The sequence below is a fragment of the Kryptolebias marmoratus genome, linkage group LG21 (assembly GCF_001649575.2).
Source record: "Kryptolebias marmoratus isolate JLee-2015 linkage group LG21, ASM164957v2, whole genome shotgun sequence".
NCBI classification, from domain to species: domain Eukaryota; kingdom Metazoa; phylum Chordata; class Actinopteri; order Cyprinodontiformes; family Rivulidae; genus Kryptolebias; species Kryptolebias marmoratus.
In genome coordinates this window covers 14041177-14064118 of record NC_051450.1, presented here as the reverse complement: position 1 = coordinate 14064118, position 22942 = coordinate 14041177, and the positions used below count along the sequence as shown (strand labels likewise).

Sequence of the window (22942 nt, the reverse complement as noted above, 5' to 3'; positions counted from 1 at the left end):
AGTGATGATTCAAAAGACTAATTACAAACCATTTATCTAACAAACTATTTGAGTGTGTATTCAGTAATATGACATGTTTATAGTCAAAGACAAGATTTGCACAATTTACTAAAAACACTGAATACGTAGCTGCAAGTCTTTCAGATTCTGAACATTCAGTAACAAATGATGGGATGTGCAACTTTTTAAATCATACCTTTAAAGCAGCATTTAAAGTGAATGACAAGCTAGCTTGGACATATCTCCCTCCCTGAGAAACCAATTTGTTTTTGAGCAGAGTAATTTTAAATTCACCTTGTCAATGGACTCTTTGTCGGCACCGTCTGTTTGTTGGCCTGGAAACAAACAATGTATGTGAGCAGACTATGTGAAAACCGAGGTTCTCCTTTGTGTTTAGCAAAGAAAAGCAGTTATGACACAAAATGAAAGGCTCAGAAATACATCAGGCAGAATTCTGTATGAGCATTACACGAACAAAGCTTTGCTATATCATTTATAAACTCATACTATCTTGTAGCCTTGTATTTATTATACAATATGAATGAAGCTTGCTTTTCTCTACTTTTTCAGCAGTACAAACACCAACCTTGTTGCTTTATTTTCAGCATTTCTTTTAGATTCTGCTCTTTATGTGATTTCAGGTGCTGGTCTTGATTCAGAAGCGCTGCTGCCAGTGGCTCTTGGTTACCCTTCATCTCCCCCCTGGAGGTAGCAGCTCCTGGTCCTGGCTCCTCATCGACTTCCTGCAGAGCTCCCGTGATGACCTCAGCCAGCTGGTCCAGGTCTTTGCCCATCAAAGCCTCCATGTTAACGTTGTGCCTCCCAAGCTGGTTCACCGCATTCAGGAAGAATCGGTCTGGACAGACAGAGGAAAAACAGATTAATACTAAATAAAGTGTTCCACAAAATTAAAAAGCTAAATAAGCGTAATGTACTGCAGAAATTAAAACTTCAGTATAAAATATGCATTAAAATCTACATAAATATGCAAACCTACCATCCATGGTGCTAAGAGGCTCTTTTGCGGTGAGTCGGTTCGAGCCAGCCTTGAAGAGCAGTCTGTTGAGATCAGGCTGTGCAGTTTTGGAGCCAAAAGCAGCCTGTGGCTCTGCATGATTGCTTTGAGCTGGCTGCATATAGTTGAGGTAGTGGAGCTTCCCTTTGGGCCACGCAGCCTCACCACCTGAGATGCCCTGCTGAGTGCTTGACGCCCCGGAAAGAAGCTGCTCCAGATGGTTGGAGAGGAGTTTACTCTTGTCCTGACTGGAGTAGGTTGTACTGAGCTTGGGGTGCCTGCCCTCTCCACTTTTGGTGATGACTTTGGTAACTGGAGGCTGGCCAGCTCCTTTCTGAAGGCTGTAGATGGTGGTCTCCTTCCAGCCCTGCTTGGGTTTTGGCTTAGATGCACTATCAGGCTTAATATCTTCATTCTGCAATACAATGTTTGCCACATTAGGAACATTACTAATTAGCCAAAATAAAAAATAAAAATTAAGAATACATTTTTACAATTCTAAGAGCAGTGTGGATGGCAATATCTGTTCGCCAGTCAGACCTTAATAAGTTTGTTCTTCCAACATTTTTGTCCAATAAGTAGCCTTCATTCTGCAACACTTTTATGCTAAATAAAGTTTTGTTTTTATACATTCTACATATTAGTAACGAAAAAGATTCTAATTATGAAAAAAATGATGCACGGATCCACTCTGTTGCTCACGTTCTCTTTTATATTTTTGGTGTTTGTAAGACCCCAGGTGCTTTAAAATGCTAAAAAATATTGTTTTATGGAAAATAAATTATAGGCCTAAAGGTAGAGTTCAGATTTTTTTAAAGTAGGGTTCTGTATAAAGGTTACGAATAATTAATATCTTACCTGTTGCAGATAGCTTTATGAACAATCTCAGTTTGAAGAAATAGTTTAAATCTGACAATACAGATGAGCTAACTGCTAAAGTGGATTGTTGCTATCATTAAAACAACTCCAATCTCAATCATTTCACAGTGGTTCATGCAAACACTATTTTATGAAGCTTTACACTGCTGTCAGTTTCACATTACAAGAATATTACTGCTGAAAGACGATATTCCTGCTGGAAATGCCCCAGGCTGCACTGGAAGCACTACAACTATCTGTTGGTATTTGAGCTTGCAAATAGTTGAATAGTTGCTTTAAGAAAAAAACTTACAGCAATGTAAACATAGTGTTCACATAAACTGCTACAAAATATTTAGGTTGGGCAGCAAACCACTTTGGTCTCAGCCCTATTTACCTTTTAGCTCGTCAATATCGTCAGAGTCAAAGTATTTCTCTAAACTGAGACCAGTCCAAGAGCTCTCTAAAACAGGTAATATATTAATTGTCAATAACCATTCCACAGAACCCCACTTCAAAAAATCTGAGCTGTTGTTTAACGACATTTCCATGAGCCTTAGCTACTCTTTAAATTAAGTGCCAAATAATAAATGTACGTATGCAACCATGCTTTACTAAGACAGGGTCCAGCCTTATTTTTGTAAATTGCTGAAGAGCTGAAGTGGCAATATTCACATGATCAATTTTCAACCTGGTTCTGGGCTCCTCAGGAGCCTTTTATTGCTCCATGAGAACATCAAATGGGCTGCACCAGGTCAGCACCAACGTGGCAAGCTTTAGAATAAAATGACAAGCAACCTGGGCTCAACGAAATGGGACAGGATATGAATAGTGATTCTAGATCAAAGACAACTGCCCTTGGAAATTGCATTATAGAAATCCAAGATAAGATAGTGTCACTCAAAGAGTAATTTCATGCATTTCCACAGTGCACAACAAAACTTTAAAAGCACATCACTGCTTTTGAGAAGCAGCAGTAATTCCTTATTTATGATGGTAAAAAAGTCGAAGTTAGCCCATATGAGTTTATATTTCACATATGAAGAAAAATGTATTTACATTACAATGCACTGCTAGATACACAAGCATTTAGAGGCCTTTTTACCATTTGGGAGTGTAGCTAGGATTGATACTAGCACCAAAATGTGTGATTTTGTCCTTTCTTCTCTTTTTGACTTTGGGAATAATTCTTTCTGTGTGAGTCATAAAAGCCCACGCACACAGCATACAGTACATCCGATGCACTGAACAGCATTATTATCCAAGTCACTGCAACACTAATACCAGCTCTCTCCCTCGATGCCATTTTCTCTCTTTCAAACGTATACAGAGAAAATGTCAGTCTTTCTAAGCTCAGCATACTGAGAGACCATAATGGCATTAGCACAGCAAGGCGGAGGTGCTCTACCATTCATGCTAACCATGTTTGCCTCTTTCCATCACACTACACAACAAAGGAGCTCATTTCATCAATAAGGAAGGTCCTGAACTCTTCAACTCTGCATTATGGCTGCACTGACACGGCAGCAGGAAGCAGCTCGACTATGAAGGATTCCGAGCACATTTCGCACAAAGCCGGGTGTCCATCCTAAATATGAGAAGTGAATAATGTAAAGAGGTGATGAAGGACCTTTGTGTAAAAAAGGGTTCCTGCTCAGTGGGGAAGAGGGAGATGACAGAAAGAAAGAAACAAAAGCAAAGAAGGGTTGAGATGATGAAAGAAAAAGACAATAAATGACTCCTGGACAAAAGGGGAAGGACAGGAAGATGTCCTCTAATAAATTAGCATTAATGTGCTGGGTTTTGTTTTGTTGTGTTTATTTACTTTATAGAAAATAACTCAGAATTGCTGGCCTAAAAGTTTCACTGCAGTTTATTTTTAAGTTCTAAACTTTCATTTGAATATCTGAAATATTTAAAACAACAGCGAATTAATCATGAATTTTAGTTAATATATGTAATATTATACAAAAAAATCAGGTGCCGTTACCAAAATTTACTCAAAGGTGGAAGGTTTTCTAGGCAGACAGTGCAAGCGTCGACCTGTTTGTTTTATTGATTTTATTTTTTTGCTATCATAGATAAGTTGGGTTGTTTTTAACTATGAATCATTGCATATACATTTTAAATATAAAAAGGATCCTACAATTTGTATAAAAATTCTCAATAAAATTATTATTATTTTAGGTTAAAAATACATCTAAACTTTGAAACTATCTATAGATATTGAGGCTAAATTTGGACAAAATCTGTCCTAAAATTTGAAGACTTGTTGAAGTCTAAAGCTGGTTATAGACATTAAATAAATGTCTGCATTTAGCTGAGCTTAGAAAGAATAAAAAGAAATTCTTTATGAAGAAGTTATACTTGTGAACTCTAACTTATGAGCATGTCTCTTATCCTACAGAGTTTTTCAGCCGGCACTGCACTTCAATGATCTAAGACCATTTACTAACTCTGCCCACATGCTCCATTTGATTAAAGCACCTCCAAGATTAACCCTTTCTGAGTCATTAACTGTTTCTGCATCAGACTGTATTTTTATTATTATTTATTATAAATCTATTACTTTGTGGCCCACATGGAATTAGGTAGAGGGCCAGATATGGCTCAAGGTCCACCAGTTGAGAATAACTTTAATGAATTATTATGAAGAGCCAAATCCTACAGAACCTTTTTTATAAACCAACAACAGATAAAGTTCAAAGTAAGTACATCCTTTTTAACTCTAAGGCTTTACTTATTTATATTAGGGTATTTGACTATTAGGAGGTTTTAAGATGAGGTAAAAACAACCCTATATGAACAAATTATTATGATATATTACACTTTCATAGAATTCAGAGAAGAAATTTACAGTCTTGATGATTTTTATTATAATCTCATATGTAAGACTTGTGAACTAAAAATAATATAATTGAATTGTTTTTACAGTTTTTACTGAATATAGAATGCAATAAAAACTTTCTAAAAGGTGTTTTGATAACAACACTGTTTTATAATCATACCACAAGTCATTCTTTATTGTTGATTTTAGTGTATTCCTTACAGCTGCTTTTGCAGTGTGTTGGAGTCTCACCTGGATCTTGCCTCTCTCTGGTTGGTCTCCTGGTTGTTGATCTGCCTCAGCCTGGGGCAGAAACCCCAGCCCCGTCAGATACTGCTGAAGGTTTCTGCTCAGCTCAGCCTGTGCAGGCCTCGGCTTTCTGTTTTTAGAGCTGCTGTATGTCGTCAGGCGGCTCGAAGGTGAGCTCTGCTGGCGGAGGGGGATATGTCTCAGTTTGGAGAGCTCTCTAGAGATGACCTCCTGAGTGATGTCGTCCTGCCAAGTCAAACCTGGAAACAAAGGTGGGTAATGATATTGGAAATGCCAAGCAAATTAAACTTCATCCTTCTGGTCCAAGTTGCTTTTCAAGTTTATGATTAGCTGACTGCTCTTTGACTTAGGACAAACTTTTAATCTCACCTTAAACACATGGAATTTAAAATAAAATAACCTTATAAATCTTTTGGTAAAAACACAAGGAGGAAACAAGACAAATATACAAATTTCCAAAAACAAATTTGTAAACAGAAATAGGAAAGAAAATGGTGAGAAAGGTCAGGATGAGTATGTCCTAAAATCATACTAGAATGTCAGCAAAAACCTCAGTCTTGAAATAATTAGTACATAGAAATTAAAGTTAACTCTAAATCTAAATTTGGTTATGTTTTCTTGCTAAAATTATTAACGCAGAGTTTGACAACTGTTTTTCTGGTCAATTCCTTATTTGTTCTATGTGTATTTTTAAAGTCATCACACAAACTTTTCACATTTTAACTTTTTCTTAATTTTTGTGTAGAGTTTTTAAGTTTTCTGTTGTGTCACACCTATTTTCATGTAAAACTGTGGCACTACTGTACAGAATCACACGTTAACATAAACATGTACTCTCGCACACAGACAGCACAGCCACTCGACTAGCCTGGAGAGAATGTCACACTGTGGCCTGATGTCATGCCAACATCTCAGTTAATTGCCAACACATGGCTAGGATGCAGAACTCCTGGGCAGGGGCGAGGCACAGTGGTGCCAGGACCAGATGGAGCTACCCAAGCAAAAAAAGAAACCCAAAACATGGCTCCTTTCCCAATAAGCCAACAGGCACAGAATTCCATCAGCAAAGGGACATACCATGGATAATATACTTTCCTACAGAGCCAAGATGCTCATTGATGACACTTCAACTGTGGTGTGGAGGCATTTTTAATGAGAAATAACCAGCTACAACGAGGTGCAGAATCGTAACCGTTTACATACGGGAAAATGACACAGTTAATGATATGGCTATGTTTAATATCAATAAACTAACAGCTATTGTTGGAATTTGAGGAAACATGAAACTATTAACCCAGCAGAACATCTCCATTAGCCTGGTTTCTCACCCACACAAAATATTCTTGTAGACATTCATAAAACACCAGCTAAGGATCTGAGAAATGCAGAGGATCTCCTGATGCCTCCAGTCATTCTTTGGCAGCGTTGAATGGAGCACAAAGCAGCGTATGTTGTCAGTCTTCTGGAACACAGCTCAGCCATCAATCCACACAACAATGACAGTTAACTACCCGTGGCTTACCCGATGTGGGGCGTCCTGGCTATACGTTACCACGGTGATGATCGTTTACTCTATCATCAGCAGCGATGGGAGGGAGGGGGACTCGGGTCTGTTCCATATGCTACCTGCAGTTTACTGCAGCTGGTTAAATGCTTTCAGAGTAAATGTGTTATTTCACCACAAAGTGGATGAGACTGGCTTCACTGACTGTGACACCTCTATCGCTCTGTGTACTGGGAGTTGGGGTGGGGGCCACTTATTTCCATACATACTGTGTTCTGTGTGTCTGTGATGGGCACACTTGAGGGAAAAGGTATGTCGACACAAATTACAGAGTCAAAATGAGCCATTTGGCAAAGCAAAAAGTCAACAAGAGCGGTGATGTGGCTTTCACGGGGGAGGGAGGGGGGGGTTTCCTTTCGGTCAACCCTTCAACTGATTACCCTGTCCTCCCCGAAGAGTTAAGTCCAGAGGAAGAGCAGGCTTCATCATCGAGTGCTGCCACTTTCTGCCTGCTAACGGTAGGATCCCATCTCAGGCAAACGCCTCGGTTAATTAACGCCTTGCCATTAGCACAACAGCTTTCAAAAAAGCATGATATTTCAGTTGGCCTCCTGTCTGCTTTCTGTGTGACAGAGAGAGAGAGGCGGAGGGGGTGGGTGGGGGGTCTCCTACATATTCAAAGCCTATTAGATGATATCCTGTCTACATGTCTTCTTGTTTCATCTGGTGTTTTTGAAATGCAGATTTTCCCCTTTCCTTTACTTCTGTCCACCAACTGATTTTAAAGCCATTAATTGAAAAGACTGTGAATAATTTAGCAGCAAGTTCTGCCTAATTAGTCAAAATGAAACATGTCACTTCAAGTTTGACACATAAATGCAACGAACAGTGCATTAGTGAGACAAGCACCAAAATCTATCTGCAAGTGCCACTTGTAACACACGATTCATTTGTTGAAAATGTTTATGCTGCTTCCAATTTTATTTAAATTTCTCTTTAAAATAAAATTGGGACAATATGTGTTAAAAACAAACAAACAAAAATAGCAAAAACTAAATGCAATTATTTGCAAACTGTTTAAATGATATATTTTCTCAAAATAGGCCAAATACAACATGTTGAACTTAGAAAATGTCTTTCTAAAGATGCAATGTATGTTCATTTTATTTTTGCTGCTAATCTCACATTGAAAAGAAAAATAGAAAATGCACATGAAAAAAGAACATAATAAACTATGTCAAAAATAAAATAGGCTGCAATTGTTTAAGGAAAATCTTAGGTCTGCTCATCCACACAAAAACATTGAAAACAACCCACAACTCTGTAGTAACTATGCTAGGCCTGTATGTGGCGCTGCAGCAATACACCAAAAACAGGAAGCAATGTGTGGAGCTTGTGCATAAAAGTTGAACTGTGGGTGAAAAATGTAAACACAACAGGAAGATGAGGATGCCCTCAGGTCGTAGGTTAGATTACAGGTGAGGCTGTGACATCATCTTTTTCAAAAGGTTGTGTTTTGGCTCTCTGCACAAAAATGCAAGTGTGGCATTTCAAGATTTTTTTCACTTTGGATGCTGTTTTTTTTTAAAATACCATTTTGGCGCTTATTTAAAATTATGTTTCGTTGAGGAGACAAGGCTGAAACGATAAAAAAATTTGCATATTCACAAAAACTGTTTCCGATGCTCAGAATGTTCTACTTTTGTATCTTTGATATGTCTGTAGAGTCAACACTATTTCCACGTTGTTGTGCAGAACAAATATTTCTGTGTTTTGTTTGGGTTTTTTTTTGTTAATTGTGTGGACAGAGATATATTTACTTTCAAATTAAAAAAGGAAAAAGTACATGTTTAAAGAAAATATTAGTGCAGTATGGTCCGAAAAAAAGACCTCCCCTTCTTATTTCGGACAATACTGCACTAATATTTTTTTCATTGCAGTTTAAAATTTCCCACTGCATGTCAGCTTGTGAGTGTTCTCTGCAGAACTGTCCACCCTGGTTGGAAATAAATCAGAATCAGAGAAGAGCCAGTCCTGCTGTCTGTCTTTCCCAGAAGGCATCTTTGTACAGGAGGTAAACTAGGACCATAAATAACATGTTTCAGTAACTCTGTCGGGACGTGATGTCAGTTTATGGTCAATGATTCTCCCTGATTGACAATTCCTGTCAGTGGTGCTAAAGCATATGTCACAATGCATCGTCTTATTTATCTTTACTATGAGATTATATCTTCTGCTCTGCACAGGGTCCAGGGAACAATTGACTGCAGGTCACTGTAGTTTAACATGGTTCATCAACTAAATCACAATTACTTTCTGAAAAGGTTTTTTTTTTTGCTGGAGTGGAACTGACTGCTGAGCCTTGTCCACCCGTTAGTTACTGTTGCTATGGCGCTGGTAAGACCCTTTGGTTCAACAACTGTGTGTCATCTATAGCAGAAAGGAGATTTCACACATTACTCTGACACAAACTCTTTATCTGAAATCAAGACCAGTATTTTTGAGCTTGTATGCTAGCACAGAACTCAGCGAGTAGGTTGAAAATTACAGTGTTTCATATTGTAATGTTACTAAAAGCCAAAAACACATTGATGCTGCTGCATAAATTATTATTTACAACACCAAAGGCACAGACATTTTCCTAGACCCTTTTTGGAGGAAAAAGTGGAAACATTGAAGTTTTTTTTTTTTGTTTGTTTTTTACCATAACCTGTAATAATCTTAAATAGACCTTAAACAAGGTTTATAAATTGATTGGCAAAACAAACCAATCAGCTCTGATAGTCGTAACTGATCTGAAATGTGTCTACGTGTCTTCCCTGTCCACTGGTCTCTGGCTCGGAGTGATGCTTTAGTGAGAGCTGTCACTTAGTCTCGCTGGCAATATTTCCCCAGTTGTCAGTCAAAATTTGGCAACATTCAGCAACAAAACTCTCCTGCAAGCAGAACATCATTTTGACCAGGCATCACGCCAGATACGACAACTTAAATGAGCACATCTTCTTTGTTTTCATTTAACGGTTTGTAAGCAATGAACTTTAGGTTGTAAAATGACCATCTAGGATAAACGGAGACACACTTAGTTGTCTCATTTTTCTGCTTCTGTTAAAAGTTTTGAATCAGGCTGAAGGGCCGTTCATTGTATTTTTTTTATTTTTTTTTAATCAGCATCCAGTGGGAAATAATTGTGAAATAACCACCCTTGTATTTTTGTGTGGACAGCCAAAATACAATCTTTTGAAAATGGTGGAGGTAAAGCCCCTCCCCTTCTGACCTACAACCCAAGAGCATCCTCCTCGTCTTCTTTTGTTTATAATTTGCACCCAGAGTGCCTTGTTTCCTGTTTTTGGTGCATTTTAGTGGCGGCATTGCAGCACCACATAAAGGTCTGACATAGTTACTACAAAGTTTTAGGTCGTTTTCATGTGGATGGCGATGTTTTTTGGAAACTTCGCAGCGTTTACAAGGATACTTTCAGAAACAACATCTAAAAAGATTGTTTTGGAAAAACTGTATTTCCATGTGAACAAGACCTAAAAATAACAGAACAACCTTCAAAAAAAGTGCCCAGGTTATAAAAACACATAATGATTCCAAAGCAGTATGATGACAACTCGGAGGCTATCAAATGTGTGGATGCACTGCGGCTGCACACACTGAATACTAAGGTCGCTTCGCTTTGGGTGCTGCAAAATATAAAAGTGTCATTTGCACTTGGATGATTGCGCCCTGCGTTCAAAGGTATTGTGATGAAAATTTAATCCCAGACAATGTGCTCTGCCAGTGGGGACACATCCAGACAACCTGGGCCCTTTTGTACAAGGGTCAGTTTCTATTGATCTGACTGACATTGGTGTTGTGCAGTGAGCAGAGATTGTGTGATTTCTACCTGCTCTGATGCAAGATAAAGAGGATTGTAAATCGATTCCATTGATGTTCGTCTTGCTTTCCTTTTTTCTTCCCGCCCTTCCTTCATCTCTTCAATTTAACTTACAGTACAATGGTCTCTACAGTCCCGTCTAAGCTCCAAAAAAAGTGTCCCACGCGCCTCGGAGATGACACTTCAATAGCTGTTGAGCTGATAAGAATAACATGCCAGAGAGCATTAACGGTGCATTGTCGACTCATCCGCAGATAACGCTCTCTGTCTGTGGATGTGATTCAACAAGACAGTAAAGGGGTGGAAATGTTTCAAAGTGATGATGTCATGTCTGTAACAGACTGTCTTAAAGCACAAGGTCACAGCGGAGGAAGAACTTATAGATCTTTAAAATAAATAAATAAATCACACAGCAGATCTCCTCTCCTCCTCGGATTTCTTGTTTATTTATTAACGTTAATTAGCAGAAATATGAATTGAGATAACTTTGTCTATTATCAATTCCTCTGTTTGTTCCTTTCTTTTTTCTTTTTCTTTAATTTACCCATGCTCTTAATGATTTGCAGCCCTGGTTCACGCCTGTTAAAAGATATTATGTTCCGAGTGGCCTGCAAAGCCAATTTGGATTAGTGAAGTTTGCAGTCACAGACTGTGTTAAAGGTGTCTACTGACCCCTGGTGGAGCAAAGCTGTAGGTGCAGATGTAGGTTCCCGCTAAACAAGGGAGAAAATACATAAAATATCTTCCTTCCTTTTTTACATAAGAACTATATATTTCGTAAATATTTATTTACCAAATTAATCATAAAAATGTCTCCTTATGCCAACACTATACAATATGTTTAACTATTTTGCACATTGAATGCATACTATGTGTCACATTGTCAGGCGTTTTATTAGATATAAATGTTTAGAAAGCTACAAACTAAACAGTGTGTGGCTAAACCTACAGTTATGACTAAATTATAGTTCAGGTAAAAAAAAAAATATTAGGTTAAAATAAATGAAAATGTAACAATTGTTTCATAATTTTCTAAATTGTAACTTGCTTATTACTTCAAATGGTTGCATCTCATTTGTGCAAATCACTGCCTGGAGATGTGATCATTTCTACCATGACTCAACAACCATAATCAAATATAAAATATTAAAAAAAAAATAGTACAAGAATATCAAATTAAGCATAATTTAAATTACAAAAATAATATTTCATAACTTAGAATGCACAAAAGAAAGTTTACACACAACCAAGGAACAATAATTCCCTCTCTAACATCACTTTTAATGAAGGTTTATGGTTACTTTTGTCAATAAGATATCCTATTATAAAAACATTATATCTGCCTGAAGCTGTAACCTATTAGAACAAGCACATTATTGTCCATCGACTGGGTTGGAGAGACTGTCTGATGTGATTACGCTGCACACCTCACAGTTATTCAGCCACAAAATCACCTCTTTATGTTCAACCAGCATATGAGCCAATAAAATTGGCTACTGGAGTTAGAAGATGATGGCAAAACAATGGCTCAATATGAGTCAAATGACCTGTTTTTATTTTTTTTAGCTCCGTGGTGGCGTGCTGTGCCAGCCAAAAAGACATTTTGGCTTATTTAGCTCACTTCCCACCAAGGAAAACTGCTGTAAGACGTGGACAAAGACAGACAGGAGGTTTGTACCTCTATGAGCCAGTTTCTGTAGGATCATCCTGAGGCGTTGCAAAGCAGAGGAAGTAACATCGTATGTGTACAAGTCCGCCCCAGCCAACTCCTGGCACCGTCCAAACACTCCATCTACACACAGGAAAGGACATGGTGAGAACAGGTTTATGACATACAGAACATCATTTTCAGCACACTTTTTTCTGACTCTGATGATGCCAAGTGACGTCTGCAGGCTCTGATGAAAGGCTGTAATCATGCGAGGCACCTGCAGCGTTTTGTACATCTGATTTTCTTTTTTCTTTCTTTTCTTTGGTAGGGGGGCTAATAGCTGACATTTTTTGTCTGACAGCTCTACAATAAGCAGACAATCACGGCAGAAAGGACTTTATCAGAGACCTTGGTAATCTCCCTATCAGCAGGCCTCCTGCCTGTGTTGCCAGGCAACTCACGCCACAGACTCACTATCAGCCCATAATTCAATGGCTGGTCTAGACCTCTGAAAGATGCTCGAGGAGGAGGGGGGTCAGAAAGCAGTGTGTAAATGTAAGGCCTGGAATATAAATGAACCAAGCTGCCACCTTTTTTCTCTGCTGGGAAGATAAATTTCTGCATCTTGTTGGCGAAACTCTCTAAATGTAAGTTTGCTTTAAAGATGGTCTCTGGAGACAGATGCAGTCTGAGCATATGTGAGTTTTCATGTGAGAGTACGTGGAAAACACGCCGCTGTGATTAGATGGGAACTAATGATGTGAATCAACACTTGGTCATACACCACAGCTTTCTATTAATTAGCCTCGAGACGTCAGATAGTGACAGCTGACATCAATAATGATGCTTACATATCCACAAAACACACGCTAACTGATGTTTAATATTAGTTGCAATTTTTTTTTCACTTTTAACTTTAATTTCACACCAGGAGTAAAAAAAATAAAAATAGACAAGTATCACCCAGGGAGCACAATATATCGTCATCACAAAATCAATATGGCAAAGCATTGGGATAAATTGCAGACACAACCTGCATGCCAATATTAAAGGCCTGCCATATTTCATACCTGAGTTTTAAATGAACATCTTCTGATAAAAAAGAAGGGCGTTACAGCCATTTTAGCCAAACCTTATAAATGACGTTATGTATGATCTCATGTGATATTGTGAGATCCTGCAAGATGCGTTAGCGCTCAGAGCATATGTTGGGGATGAGTATCTACTACTAATACACCAAATTTTAGCTCAATGCCTGTAAATTAGACTATGCTACAGGCACCTTGTTTTGGCTAAGCTCAACAAGCAATGGTGGCCATCTTGAACAATGGTAATTCTAAAAAAATACTAGCTGCAGACATTTACCTAGTGATAATTTTCTGAGAGTTTCATAAAAATCCATCCAGTGGTTCATGAGTTATTTTGCTGACAGTCAGACAGGGTTGACCCCGACAGTTATTGGCAAAGTTTTAAGCAAATATATTGCAAAATGTATGTATTAGAGACAATTCTACCACATCAAATTTTAAACCAGCATCTGTAAAATATGCTGTGTTTGCTGAAGTCGGTTGGCTGTGGCAACCATCTTGAATTAGGTTGAATCAAAAAGTTAACACCCAATGATTAGTTTCAAAGAGTTTCATTAAACTTCAATCATTAGAAATTTTACTAACGGTACAGACTCACACCGAGGCACGAGCAAAGAACATTATCACTTCACCTTTGGCGGCAGGTGATAACAATTCTTTAACAGTTCAGCATGTTTTCCCAATCATGTGCAGCAGTCAAGTAATTAGTTTATTTCAGTGCCACGTTTGGTGTAAAATTCAGCAAATGATCAAATAATAATGTGACGACTGATGATGCTCTCGGCTTCATTTGTTACTGTTTATTAAAGAGGTTTTTCTTGACATTTCCTTCTTTTTGTGACAAGTTGAATGACAACTCAGTAAAACAAAAAACAAAAAAAAACAACCTCTGAAGATGAGGAATAAACTCAGACAGGAGACGCTCTGCAGCTATTTTAAGATCTCAGACAGGAAAACGTTCCACCTACAGACATGTGCATCACAAGACATCAACTCTGTCATGATTGTAGATATTTTTTTTTCTTTTGTCAGCCAGCAATTGACTCTAATACAACCCCTGCTGATGTAGCACCCCCCACACAAAAATAACACTTCATTCACACTTTCATTTTATAATATTTTACATACTTTAACTACAAAAAATGTTATGTAACAAATGAAAGGGTGGCTCATGACATAACTGACAGGAAACTGCTAAATGTTTGATGCTCCAAATCCCTTAGCGGTTTCCATGGCAATGGTTGCTTCCATCTTCGTTGTCAGGGACATTCCCGTTAGCGACTAGACACAGGGGGATTTAGTGCATTAAATACAGAAGTAAAAGGTATTTTACAACAAAGAAATCTCTGTTCGGCAACCGCAGCATCTGACTGATTTATTGAGGCGATGTTGATCACAAGAGTTTGTTCCAGCCCTTTTTTTATGTGTGTTTATTCACAAGACTGAGGGGGATCAAGACTAGACTCGTTTTAGCTGACAGCTTGAAGGAAAAACAGACCCTTTTTCTCACCCCCTATTTTTGACAGCGAAAAACAACATTTTAATTTCAGGCCTGGAGGAGCGCAGCATGTGTTGCATCCACCGAGGCTTGTCAAAAGCTGAAAATAACATGAGAAAAAGCAGAGCAGCCGAACATAGTTTTTTTCAAGAAAATATGTCAGCAATTGTGCCAAAAATCTATTGTATGAGGGTGATTGTCTTGTGAATAAATATCTGAATTGATCCTGACAATAGATTTTTAGTTTTCTGCCTTTTGAGTAACCCAAAATACAGTGTCAGTAATACATATTAAAGGCCTGTCATTCCTTAAAATGGATATCACCCGTCGCCTTCGATGCCAGAGTTTTAGACTAAGATCATCTTATGTTGAAAAATGAGTAGTAGTCATTTTGGTCAAACCTTGAACATAACATTATGCATGATCTCATGCAATATCACAAGATGCCACACTCACAGTATGACAGAATGATGCTCAGCTACTATCATGCAAAATTTTAGCTCAATATCTCTAAAACTGACCGAGTTCTAGACATTTTTCAAGGCCTGTTTTTTGCATTTCGACTGCAGGTGATAAACTTTGATCATTTTAATATTAATCCAAAAACCAAGCCACAAACATAATCAATTAATCAACCCTTAAATGCACAACCCAGTACGTCAGTGACATCTTCAGTCAAGAGAAGCTGCATGTGGATTTACTGCATGTTGACAAGAATAAGAAGATTTTCAGCTAAAAAAAAAAATGGTGAAAAGCATTAAATCCAAATGCTGTCTCCCTTCCCTCTGAGACATAAAGAGCAACGCTAAAGCTACTTAAACTGTGAAAGCTAATGCTGGGGGGATAACAGAAGCCAAAACACCGAAGCTGACAGTCAGCAAAGCGTTTCTTAAAGACTGTATGTCGGAGGCGAGGCGGGCGAACCCGGGAGACAAATGAAGACGTATTGGAACAGGTGTATTAGCTGTGCATTTCATGTCAGGAAAATGAATGGGCTGAAATCAATGTGCCGAGACCGGCCAGATGTAGTCCACTAATGAAGAGCGGTGCAGGAACAAAAGCTAAAGTGATCACGGTCTGACTAATGAAGTGTTTACGACTTACTTTGGCCTTTTATTGTGACAGTTGTGGCTCTGAAATGATAATTATATTTATGCATGAGTGCCATGCACATGTAAATAGAAGAATTAATAAAGATAAACCAGAATCTCTGAGCAACATCAAAACATGCTGCTTACTAAATGTGGCTCTGAAGTATAATTAATCCTAAAAATTGCTTTTTTATTTTGTTAACATATTCGTTTCCTTTTTTAGTAGTTAGTATTCAGCCAGGATTTCAAGTTTGATTGTTATTGTTCACCTCCAAACAACAAAAGTGGACAATGGTGTTTTTGCTTTGTGTCTTTTTGTGTGTTTATTGTGTCTGTCTGTTAGCAAATTATCTCATGAATCACATGGCAAAATTTAAGAAAACTTTCAGAAAGTAACCAATGAATGTACATCTATAGCTAATTAACTTTTGGAGTCAGTCTAGTTTAAGATGGCCACCACAGCTAATCAACATTAGCCAATGCAAAAATGGCTTTAATGCAGTCACTTTTTCAAGAAAAATTTCACACATCTACAACAGCACAAGTTGATCTTAGTCTAAGACTCTGGGATGAAAGGCGGCGGGCGATATGCATTCCTTCAAGAAATGCTAGGTCTTTAATTTATGATAATTTTGCCCCTTCAGCCCTTTTTTCTCTGGCCATGGAGACTTTTTCATAGTTGCATTTTGTTGTGTTTATGCTGCAGTTGCACTTGTTACTGATCGATAGAAGCGTCAACTGAATCATTTAAATTTAAAATACAGTGCAGACGTTTCAGACGATATTGGTCCAAGAGGAGGCACGATAACCACCGATCGATTCGACACTGTTGGTTAAGTGTTTAATAGGAGCCAACCAGCACCCCGAGGGAAACATGCAGCACTTATCCGCTGCACTTTAGCTTACCTTATCAAACCAGTAAACCAAAAACTCCGGAGAGCTGCAAATTAAAATGCCTTTCCAGGTATTCACTTATCCTCTTAGCAGAACTTCTAGAACAGTGTTTTCCCTGAAGAGCATTAAATTTGAGACATGACAGCAGGACATTGAATGATGACGGGGTGATACTTAATGATATGGCAGCATCTGCAAGTTCTGAAAATAAATTCTGAAAAAATTACTCTTTCTTTAATCTATTAGTCCTGATGTAAGAGTGACCCAGACTTACTGGGTTAATTAGCTGCAACAGTATTTACCCAACACTCCCTGTGAAAGATTTTATGTTTCAATGTGCCAAAGATGCCCTTTTATTGAGCTGGAGTTATTAAAGCAATTTCTTCTCCTCTTTGAGTGAAATTACAGTTGGGGGGAATTAGAGACACACAGTGACTGCAGTTTTCAAACTGATTCTGATTTTTTTATTATTCCAATTTCTCCTCAAGACCTATAATTGAAAGTATTCAAAATATATTTTTTTCTCCTTTCTGAGTAGAAGAAATAGTCAAGCGTTTGAAAATTTGACTGCATGTTCATAGTATAACGTACAGTATTTTTTTTATACCCAAAACAGCACCAGGGTATAGGGAATTGTCTTTCTATAAAATATCTAGTATAAAATAATAAAAACCTAGCATGCCTTGAAGGAATGCATATCACCTGCCACCTCTGACGCCAGACTTTAAGACTAAGATTATCTTGGGTTGGGAAATGACTTGTAGCCATTCTGGAAATAACGTTATGCACAATCTCATGCGATATCTCAAATGAATGACTGTCAGATACTACAACATCAAATTTTAGGTTAATATCTGTAAAACCAATGAAGCTATAGCCATTTGTCCAGTGGTTCATGAGATATTTTGGCAACAGAAACACGTAGATAAACGTTATTGTCTTCATTCGTCTTTTGGCAGCGGGCAATAAAAGTGGTCCAAGTCACTGAACACTGTACATATTCAACACTAATGCTATACGTATTCACTCTAGCTCCTAAGTGTTTAATGTCTTGCCATATAAAACCTCTCCATGCAGCCCTTCTCTGTTCTCCACCACTCTGCATGGCAACAAGACAGGTGAAGAAGAAACCGGTTGGCCCAGCCCAGAATAAACCAGGTTACTCCATCAGGGACCTGGGAGAGAGTGAAAGTGGCAGACCTAGTTACTCCCACTCATCATCTGTCTGCGCTGTGGCTGCCGCTCATCTCCAAAGCAGAGTGACACGGCGTAGAGACGCAGAGTAGGCACAGTTGGTTCTGACACAACTAATTATTATCTCCTTATTTGAATCCAAATAAGTCTTTTTTTATCCTGTATATATTTATAAGGGAAGTGCAGCCTGCTGTTGACAATCAGACTGAAGAAAAAGAGCCAAAATTTATACCATCTACCACCTACATCATAACCTTGACTGATTGTCTATTGTCTCTATGCCTAATAAAACCTTCTGTCGGCCTGTAGATATTTTAGAGTTAAACTGTCAGCAGTTTTCCTCCATTAGTCTCCCCTCTGAACCAACGCAGGATGTGTAATTAAAGCAGTTTCTCCTCTGCGCTGCCTTCTCTTTGCATGGTTCCTCTGAATCTGGGTTAATATGGAAATAAGGGAGGAGGTCTCCAATTTTACTTCTCTTATATGCAGCTTATTCAAACACAACCCACTGCCACCCATTAAATATTCCATTTCCTCCTCTCTGTAAAATAGTTTAACATTTTTGGGAAAACTTTTGTCTGTTTTCTGATTGTTAGTAACAAGTGTTTCTAACTTTAAGACGTTACTAAATCCAAAGCTAACAATACCCACCCACTAGCTCCTTGATATTCTGTATTTGTTGCATAATTTCACATTATCAAGGTGCAAAATTGTTTTGTTTTTTTAAGACTTATCTGAAAAATCTTGTTGATTATCATTTTTTTTTATCTGTTTTTAGTTCTGTAAATCAATTTCAAGCTGTAATAATGATTAAATAATTGGTTAAACTGTTTTAAAGAGAATTCAGAGTGGACCTTTTTTTTTTTTACTCTGGCACATAATAAAAACACGTTTTTTGTGTTTTTTGTGTTTTAATGTTTTTAACTATCAGGAAAATAGTTTAAATCAACCCTCCCTGGATTTTTCAGGTTTTTACCACTGAAATGAAAAGTCACTGAGTCTTGCTGGTTGAAGTACCCAATAACACTGAATAAACCAGAGCTAATTTTAAAGTTATCCTCCTTTTTTAAAATTTATTACACATAGACAAACTGTGCTTGTTCTGTCTTTTTTAAATCTTGTCATCTCTTGTGTTCAGCATTAAGTCACATTATGTTCTGCAAGCTGTTTCATTTCCTGTCAGGTACAATGGTCCCTTTGCTTGCGTCGTTTTGTTCAAAGTATTTTTAGAAGACTCTGAAGAAGTACTGTGAATGAAGCGAGCTATCAAACAATCATTATGTCTGTGAGGACAAAAACAAAATTGCAGATGTACAATCTATCTTTACCTGTATCCTGGACACTGTCGTCTGTGTTGAAACCTTCCACTACTCTATAGGAGAATACATTAACCTTTTACAATGGCTCTGTCATGAAGATAATCTCCGATATCCGTACGCTAATAATTCCCTTCAATATTACAGTCCTCTGTGTGATTCGGCTGATTGCCAAGCGGTGTAAAAGCCTGACATTTTCCCTTCATTTGTCAGGTGACATGTAGTCATGGCAACCACTGAGACAGACACATCCATCTTCCGTGACAAGATGAGTTATATATGAGGTTGTGATCCTGTCTGGTTTGGGGGAATCTTGCCATATGAAGGAGAAAACATCCTGCTGATGTCAATCCGTGATGCAGGCACTGCCCCGTTACAGTGTTGCAGACGTGTTCCTATTTTAGAGTTTTTCCTAAATGACTCATAAATCTAAACTGTGTGCTGCGAGAAAGATCTTTGCTCACCATCTACTGTATTTAAATGGCTAAAAATACCACAACATTTATTCTTCATTTATGTCATACTCATACGCTGGTGTAACAAACCAAATCACCTTAAAATCTGTTAAAAATTCAGTAAGTTGATGATTTAAGTAAGTATGAACCTTTTATCACTGAAGACATAAAGTGCTTGTATTTTTAATCTTTATCTGTGAGGTAAAACAGCTAAAAGGTTCCAGTTTGGTTAAACTGATGAATGTGTTTTATTCTAGTAAAGAGATAAAGTAAACGGTGAAGAATTCTGATCCTCATAAACCCTCTGTTTTATCAAAAGCACAAAAAAAAGAGCAACATCAGCATCTGTCCGCCATTTCGGCTGCATTCATATCCTCTGCTAATTTCTTATTTCCAAGCATAAAAAACATAAAGTTGAAATCTTGTGGCAATGATTTAGACGCCTATGAATACCACAGCTGTTTTTAGATCGACGTCACCACACGTACATGGACGTTTAGGTAATACTTACCATTGAGGCAGAACTCGTGTGGAGCACAGAGCTCATCTTCAAACAGACAACCTAAAGGTCAGAGAAACAGGAAACAGAGTCAATTAAAAGACAGCTTAAGATGTCAAAGTACTGTCAACCTGCATGGTAAAAAATAAAAAGTGCTGTAAAGCTTGGCTAAATGTTGCAAATTCTAGGTACATCCCTGGTCTATAAAAGTACAGCCTGGTAGTACATTAACTCTGACAAAGAGCTTTGCTGCTAATGGCAAAGCCATCAATCATCAATTAGAGCGGCTTCTCCTATCCTGTCTCTGACACTGATACTCCGGCTCCACTGGCAACGCTTCCATATATGAGTGTTGTATGAATATTAATGAACTTTAATGCTCGGGCTAAGAATCAGTGTTCCAGACTAATAAAAGAACAGATGGTGGGAGCATTATGAGTAGCTGTTCCCTTCTTAGCTCACTCGAGGGAGATCAGCACGATTGATCCTCTGCATTTATACATTTCTGGAGGGGGGAAAAAAGAGAGCAGAAATGGGATCAGATAATAATTCTGAGCATCAAATGCACCTTTAGATTGTTCCTGGAGTGAGTAACAGTCCCTCAGTTTCTCAAATCAACAGTATTTAGCTGTTTGGCAATGCATCAAAGAAATGCAAAGAACTAGGCCTCAGACGTCTTTCTTTAAGTCTTTTATCTTAGTTATTTCCCTCCCTGTGCTTCGTCAGGCAGCGTGACGGAATTGGATGCACTCTCTTGGCCCAGTGGCCTCGACGGACAGCAGCGAGCAGCTCGTGACCGTGAAAGGAGAACAAGCTGAGTAGGAGGAGAGGTCTCTGTCAGCCCTCTTTAATAATGAGAAGAGATAGGCGCAGGAAGCCCGTTAATCGATTGACACAGAAAGGACAGATAATCAGGACGAGTGCGAACAAAAGAGAAAGTTTCCAGGCATCAAAGTTTGCATGAGTTTCTCATTCCCAGATGTGATATCATTACTCTGCTCGGTTATTCTCTTATAGGCTGTATCTGTGGGAGGGGGTGGGGTGATTATAGAGACACAATGAAAAGCTATTTTGTTTAGGAGCAGAAGGTGCTGTTCGTAAAATTATGCCTTTCAGAGGTAATGGCTTTGATATGTCAGTAAAATGGTTATTTAATGATGCAGAGTGAGGCATCATCACTGTGCTGTGGGGTCACCCAGCTCTCTGGAACAAACGGCAGAATGTCCTGATCTGAGGAGAAGTTAGTGAATATTATTCTGTTACACACACACACTGTATTTGTCACTTTAATGGACAGATAAAAGTCACAGAGGGAAGAGTCTTCAAGGCAAATATTTAACTTTTCCCAAAATTTTAAAGTTGCTCCAAAAACGTTGCAAAAAAAAACCTGGGACTTAACCACAGTATTATACCTATTCCACCACAAATTCCCCATCAAAACAGTCAGGACTTGTTTCCACACAATACAGGGGTAAAAGAAAACTTGTTCAGAACCATTTGCCTTGTAAACAAAGAGTTTTTAAAGCATTACAATAGTTGAAATGGCAGTGTGCACTAAATAGATTGTAATTATTCAAAAAGGGGACAAAAAAAGCCAATTTAATTGTGTTTTGAAGGCAATGATTACACAATAAAATATATACATATAAACGTAATTGAAACATGATTACCTTATCCTAAGTCATTTGACTTTTTGAGAACAATAACTAATCAAAAATTAATGCCACTTGATTAGTCAAGCCAGTGACAATTTAACATTAATTTTATATATTTTACTGGTAATTGAAATTCTTTTAGGGCAAATTATATAATACAAACTTTAGAATTTTGGGTGTTTGCTGTAAATACAGGTTAAAAGTGAACAAGCCAAATGTGTTGGAGTTTTGAACCATATTGAAGAAGTTTCATTGATACAGTTTCACATTGACATGAATAAAAATATGCCAATTTTGTCAGTTTTTAGACTCCACATCCAATATTTAGCACCAGCAGGAGCTGTAATTGTTGTCTAATAGGTTCCAAATTACTAGGATTTTTACACTTGGATTGAAAACACAAGACCAAACTTCTGAGAAGCACTCGCTTGGAGGTGAAGGACTCTGGCAGTCCCTCTTGACCGTGCATCTCAGCGCTCTGCAATTAGTGTCAGTCCATTCAACTTCACCTCCTCATCACTTTGCTGCATAATTCAATGGGTTCTCTGGGAGGCCTTGTCAGCTCTCAATATTAATTACGACTTTCAACTAATGACGCACCCAGCCAAGCATAGTGAGTCAAACATTTTGTGTGTACGTGTGCGCGTGCGTGCGTGAGTGCATGTGATAGGCAGGGACATCGCACTGATAATGGTACATCCTCTTTGTGCAACGACATGCCAGAGATGATTAAAATGGCACCTTTTAATTAAAATGCAATCACAGTGGATGCTGCTGATTACCGCAGGCTGGGAAAAATGTTTGTAGTGAGCGAAAAAAAAAAGGAGGTTGGCTTATAAATCTTAATGAAGCATTCTGACAAAGCACAGCTACATGTTTTAATTTAAATCTAATCTTAAATAAATAATTTACCAAGGGTAATGTTTCCTTCAAAGAATTATTTAACTGTCTTAATTGACATTAGGTTTATGACTTATATTTAAATCAAGCAAAAACTTGCTGCATTCAGAATAAATATTTAAAGCTGTAGTCTGGCTCATTCTTGCTGATTATTACAAATGACTTATTTAGGTCATTTATTCAATAAATATTTTTGCAAACTTGATAACTTAAATATTCAGAATAAGTAAATTAAATATTCTTGGATTCAATCATTATCAGCAATGATAAAACAGACTTAACTTTTTTTTTTTTTAAATATTGAAGGCATTTTTACATTTTAGTATGCAATTAAACATTAAAATGTG

At 37.9% G+C, this 22942-nt stretch overlaps 1 protein-coding gene across 1 annotated transcript in view; it reads right to left on the bottom strand.

The window, feature by feature from the left end:
- The window catches only part of ptprn2 (protein tyrosine phosphatase receptor type N2), a 121401-nt gene that overhangs the window by 87214 nt on the left and 11245 nt on the right, over positions 1 to 22942 (bottom strand). The window contains exons 2-7 of the mRNA XM_017406697.3: positions 20053 to 20103; positions 12033 to 12146; positions 4953 to 5209; positions 998 to 1430; positions 587 to 856; positions 295 to 335 (exon numbers count right to left, since the gene is read on the bottom strand). Coding sequence (XP_017262186.1) covers positions 295 to 335; positions 587 to 856; positions 998 to 1430; positions 4953 to 5209; positions 12033 to 12146; positions 20053 to 20103 — 1166 coding nt within the window. The remainder of the gene's footprint in view (positions 1 to 294; positions 336 to 586; positions 857 to 997; positions 1431 to 4952; positions 5210 to 12032; positions 12147 to 20052; positions 20104 to 22942) is intronic.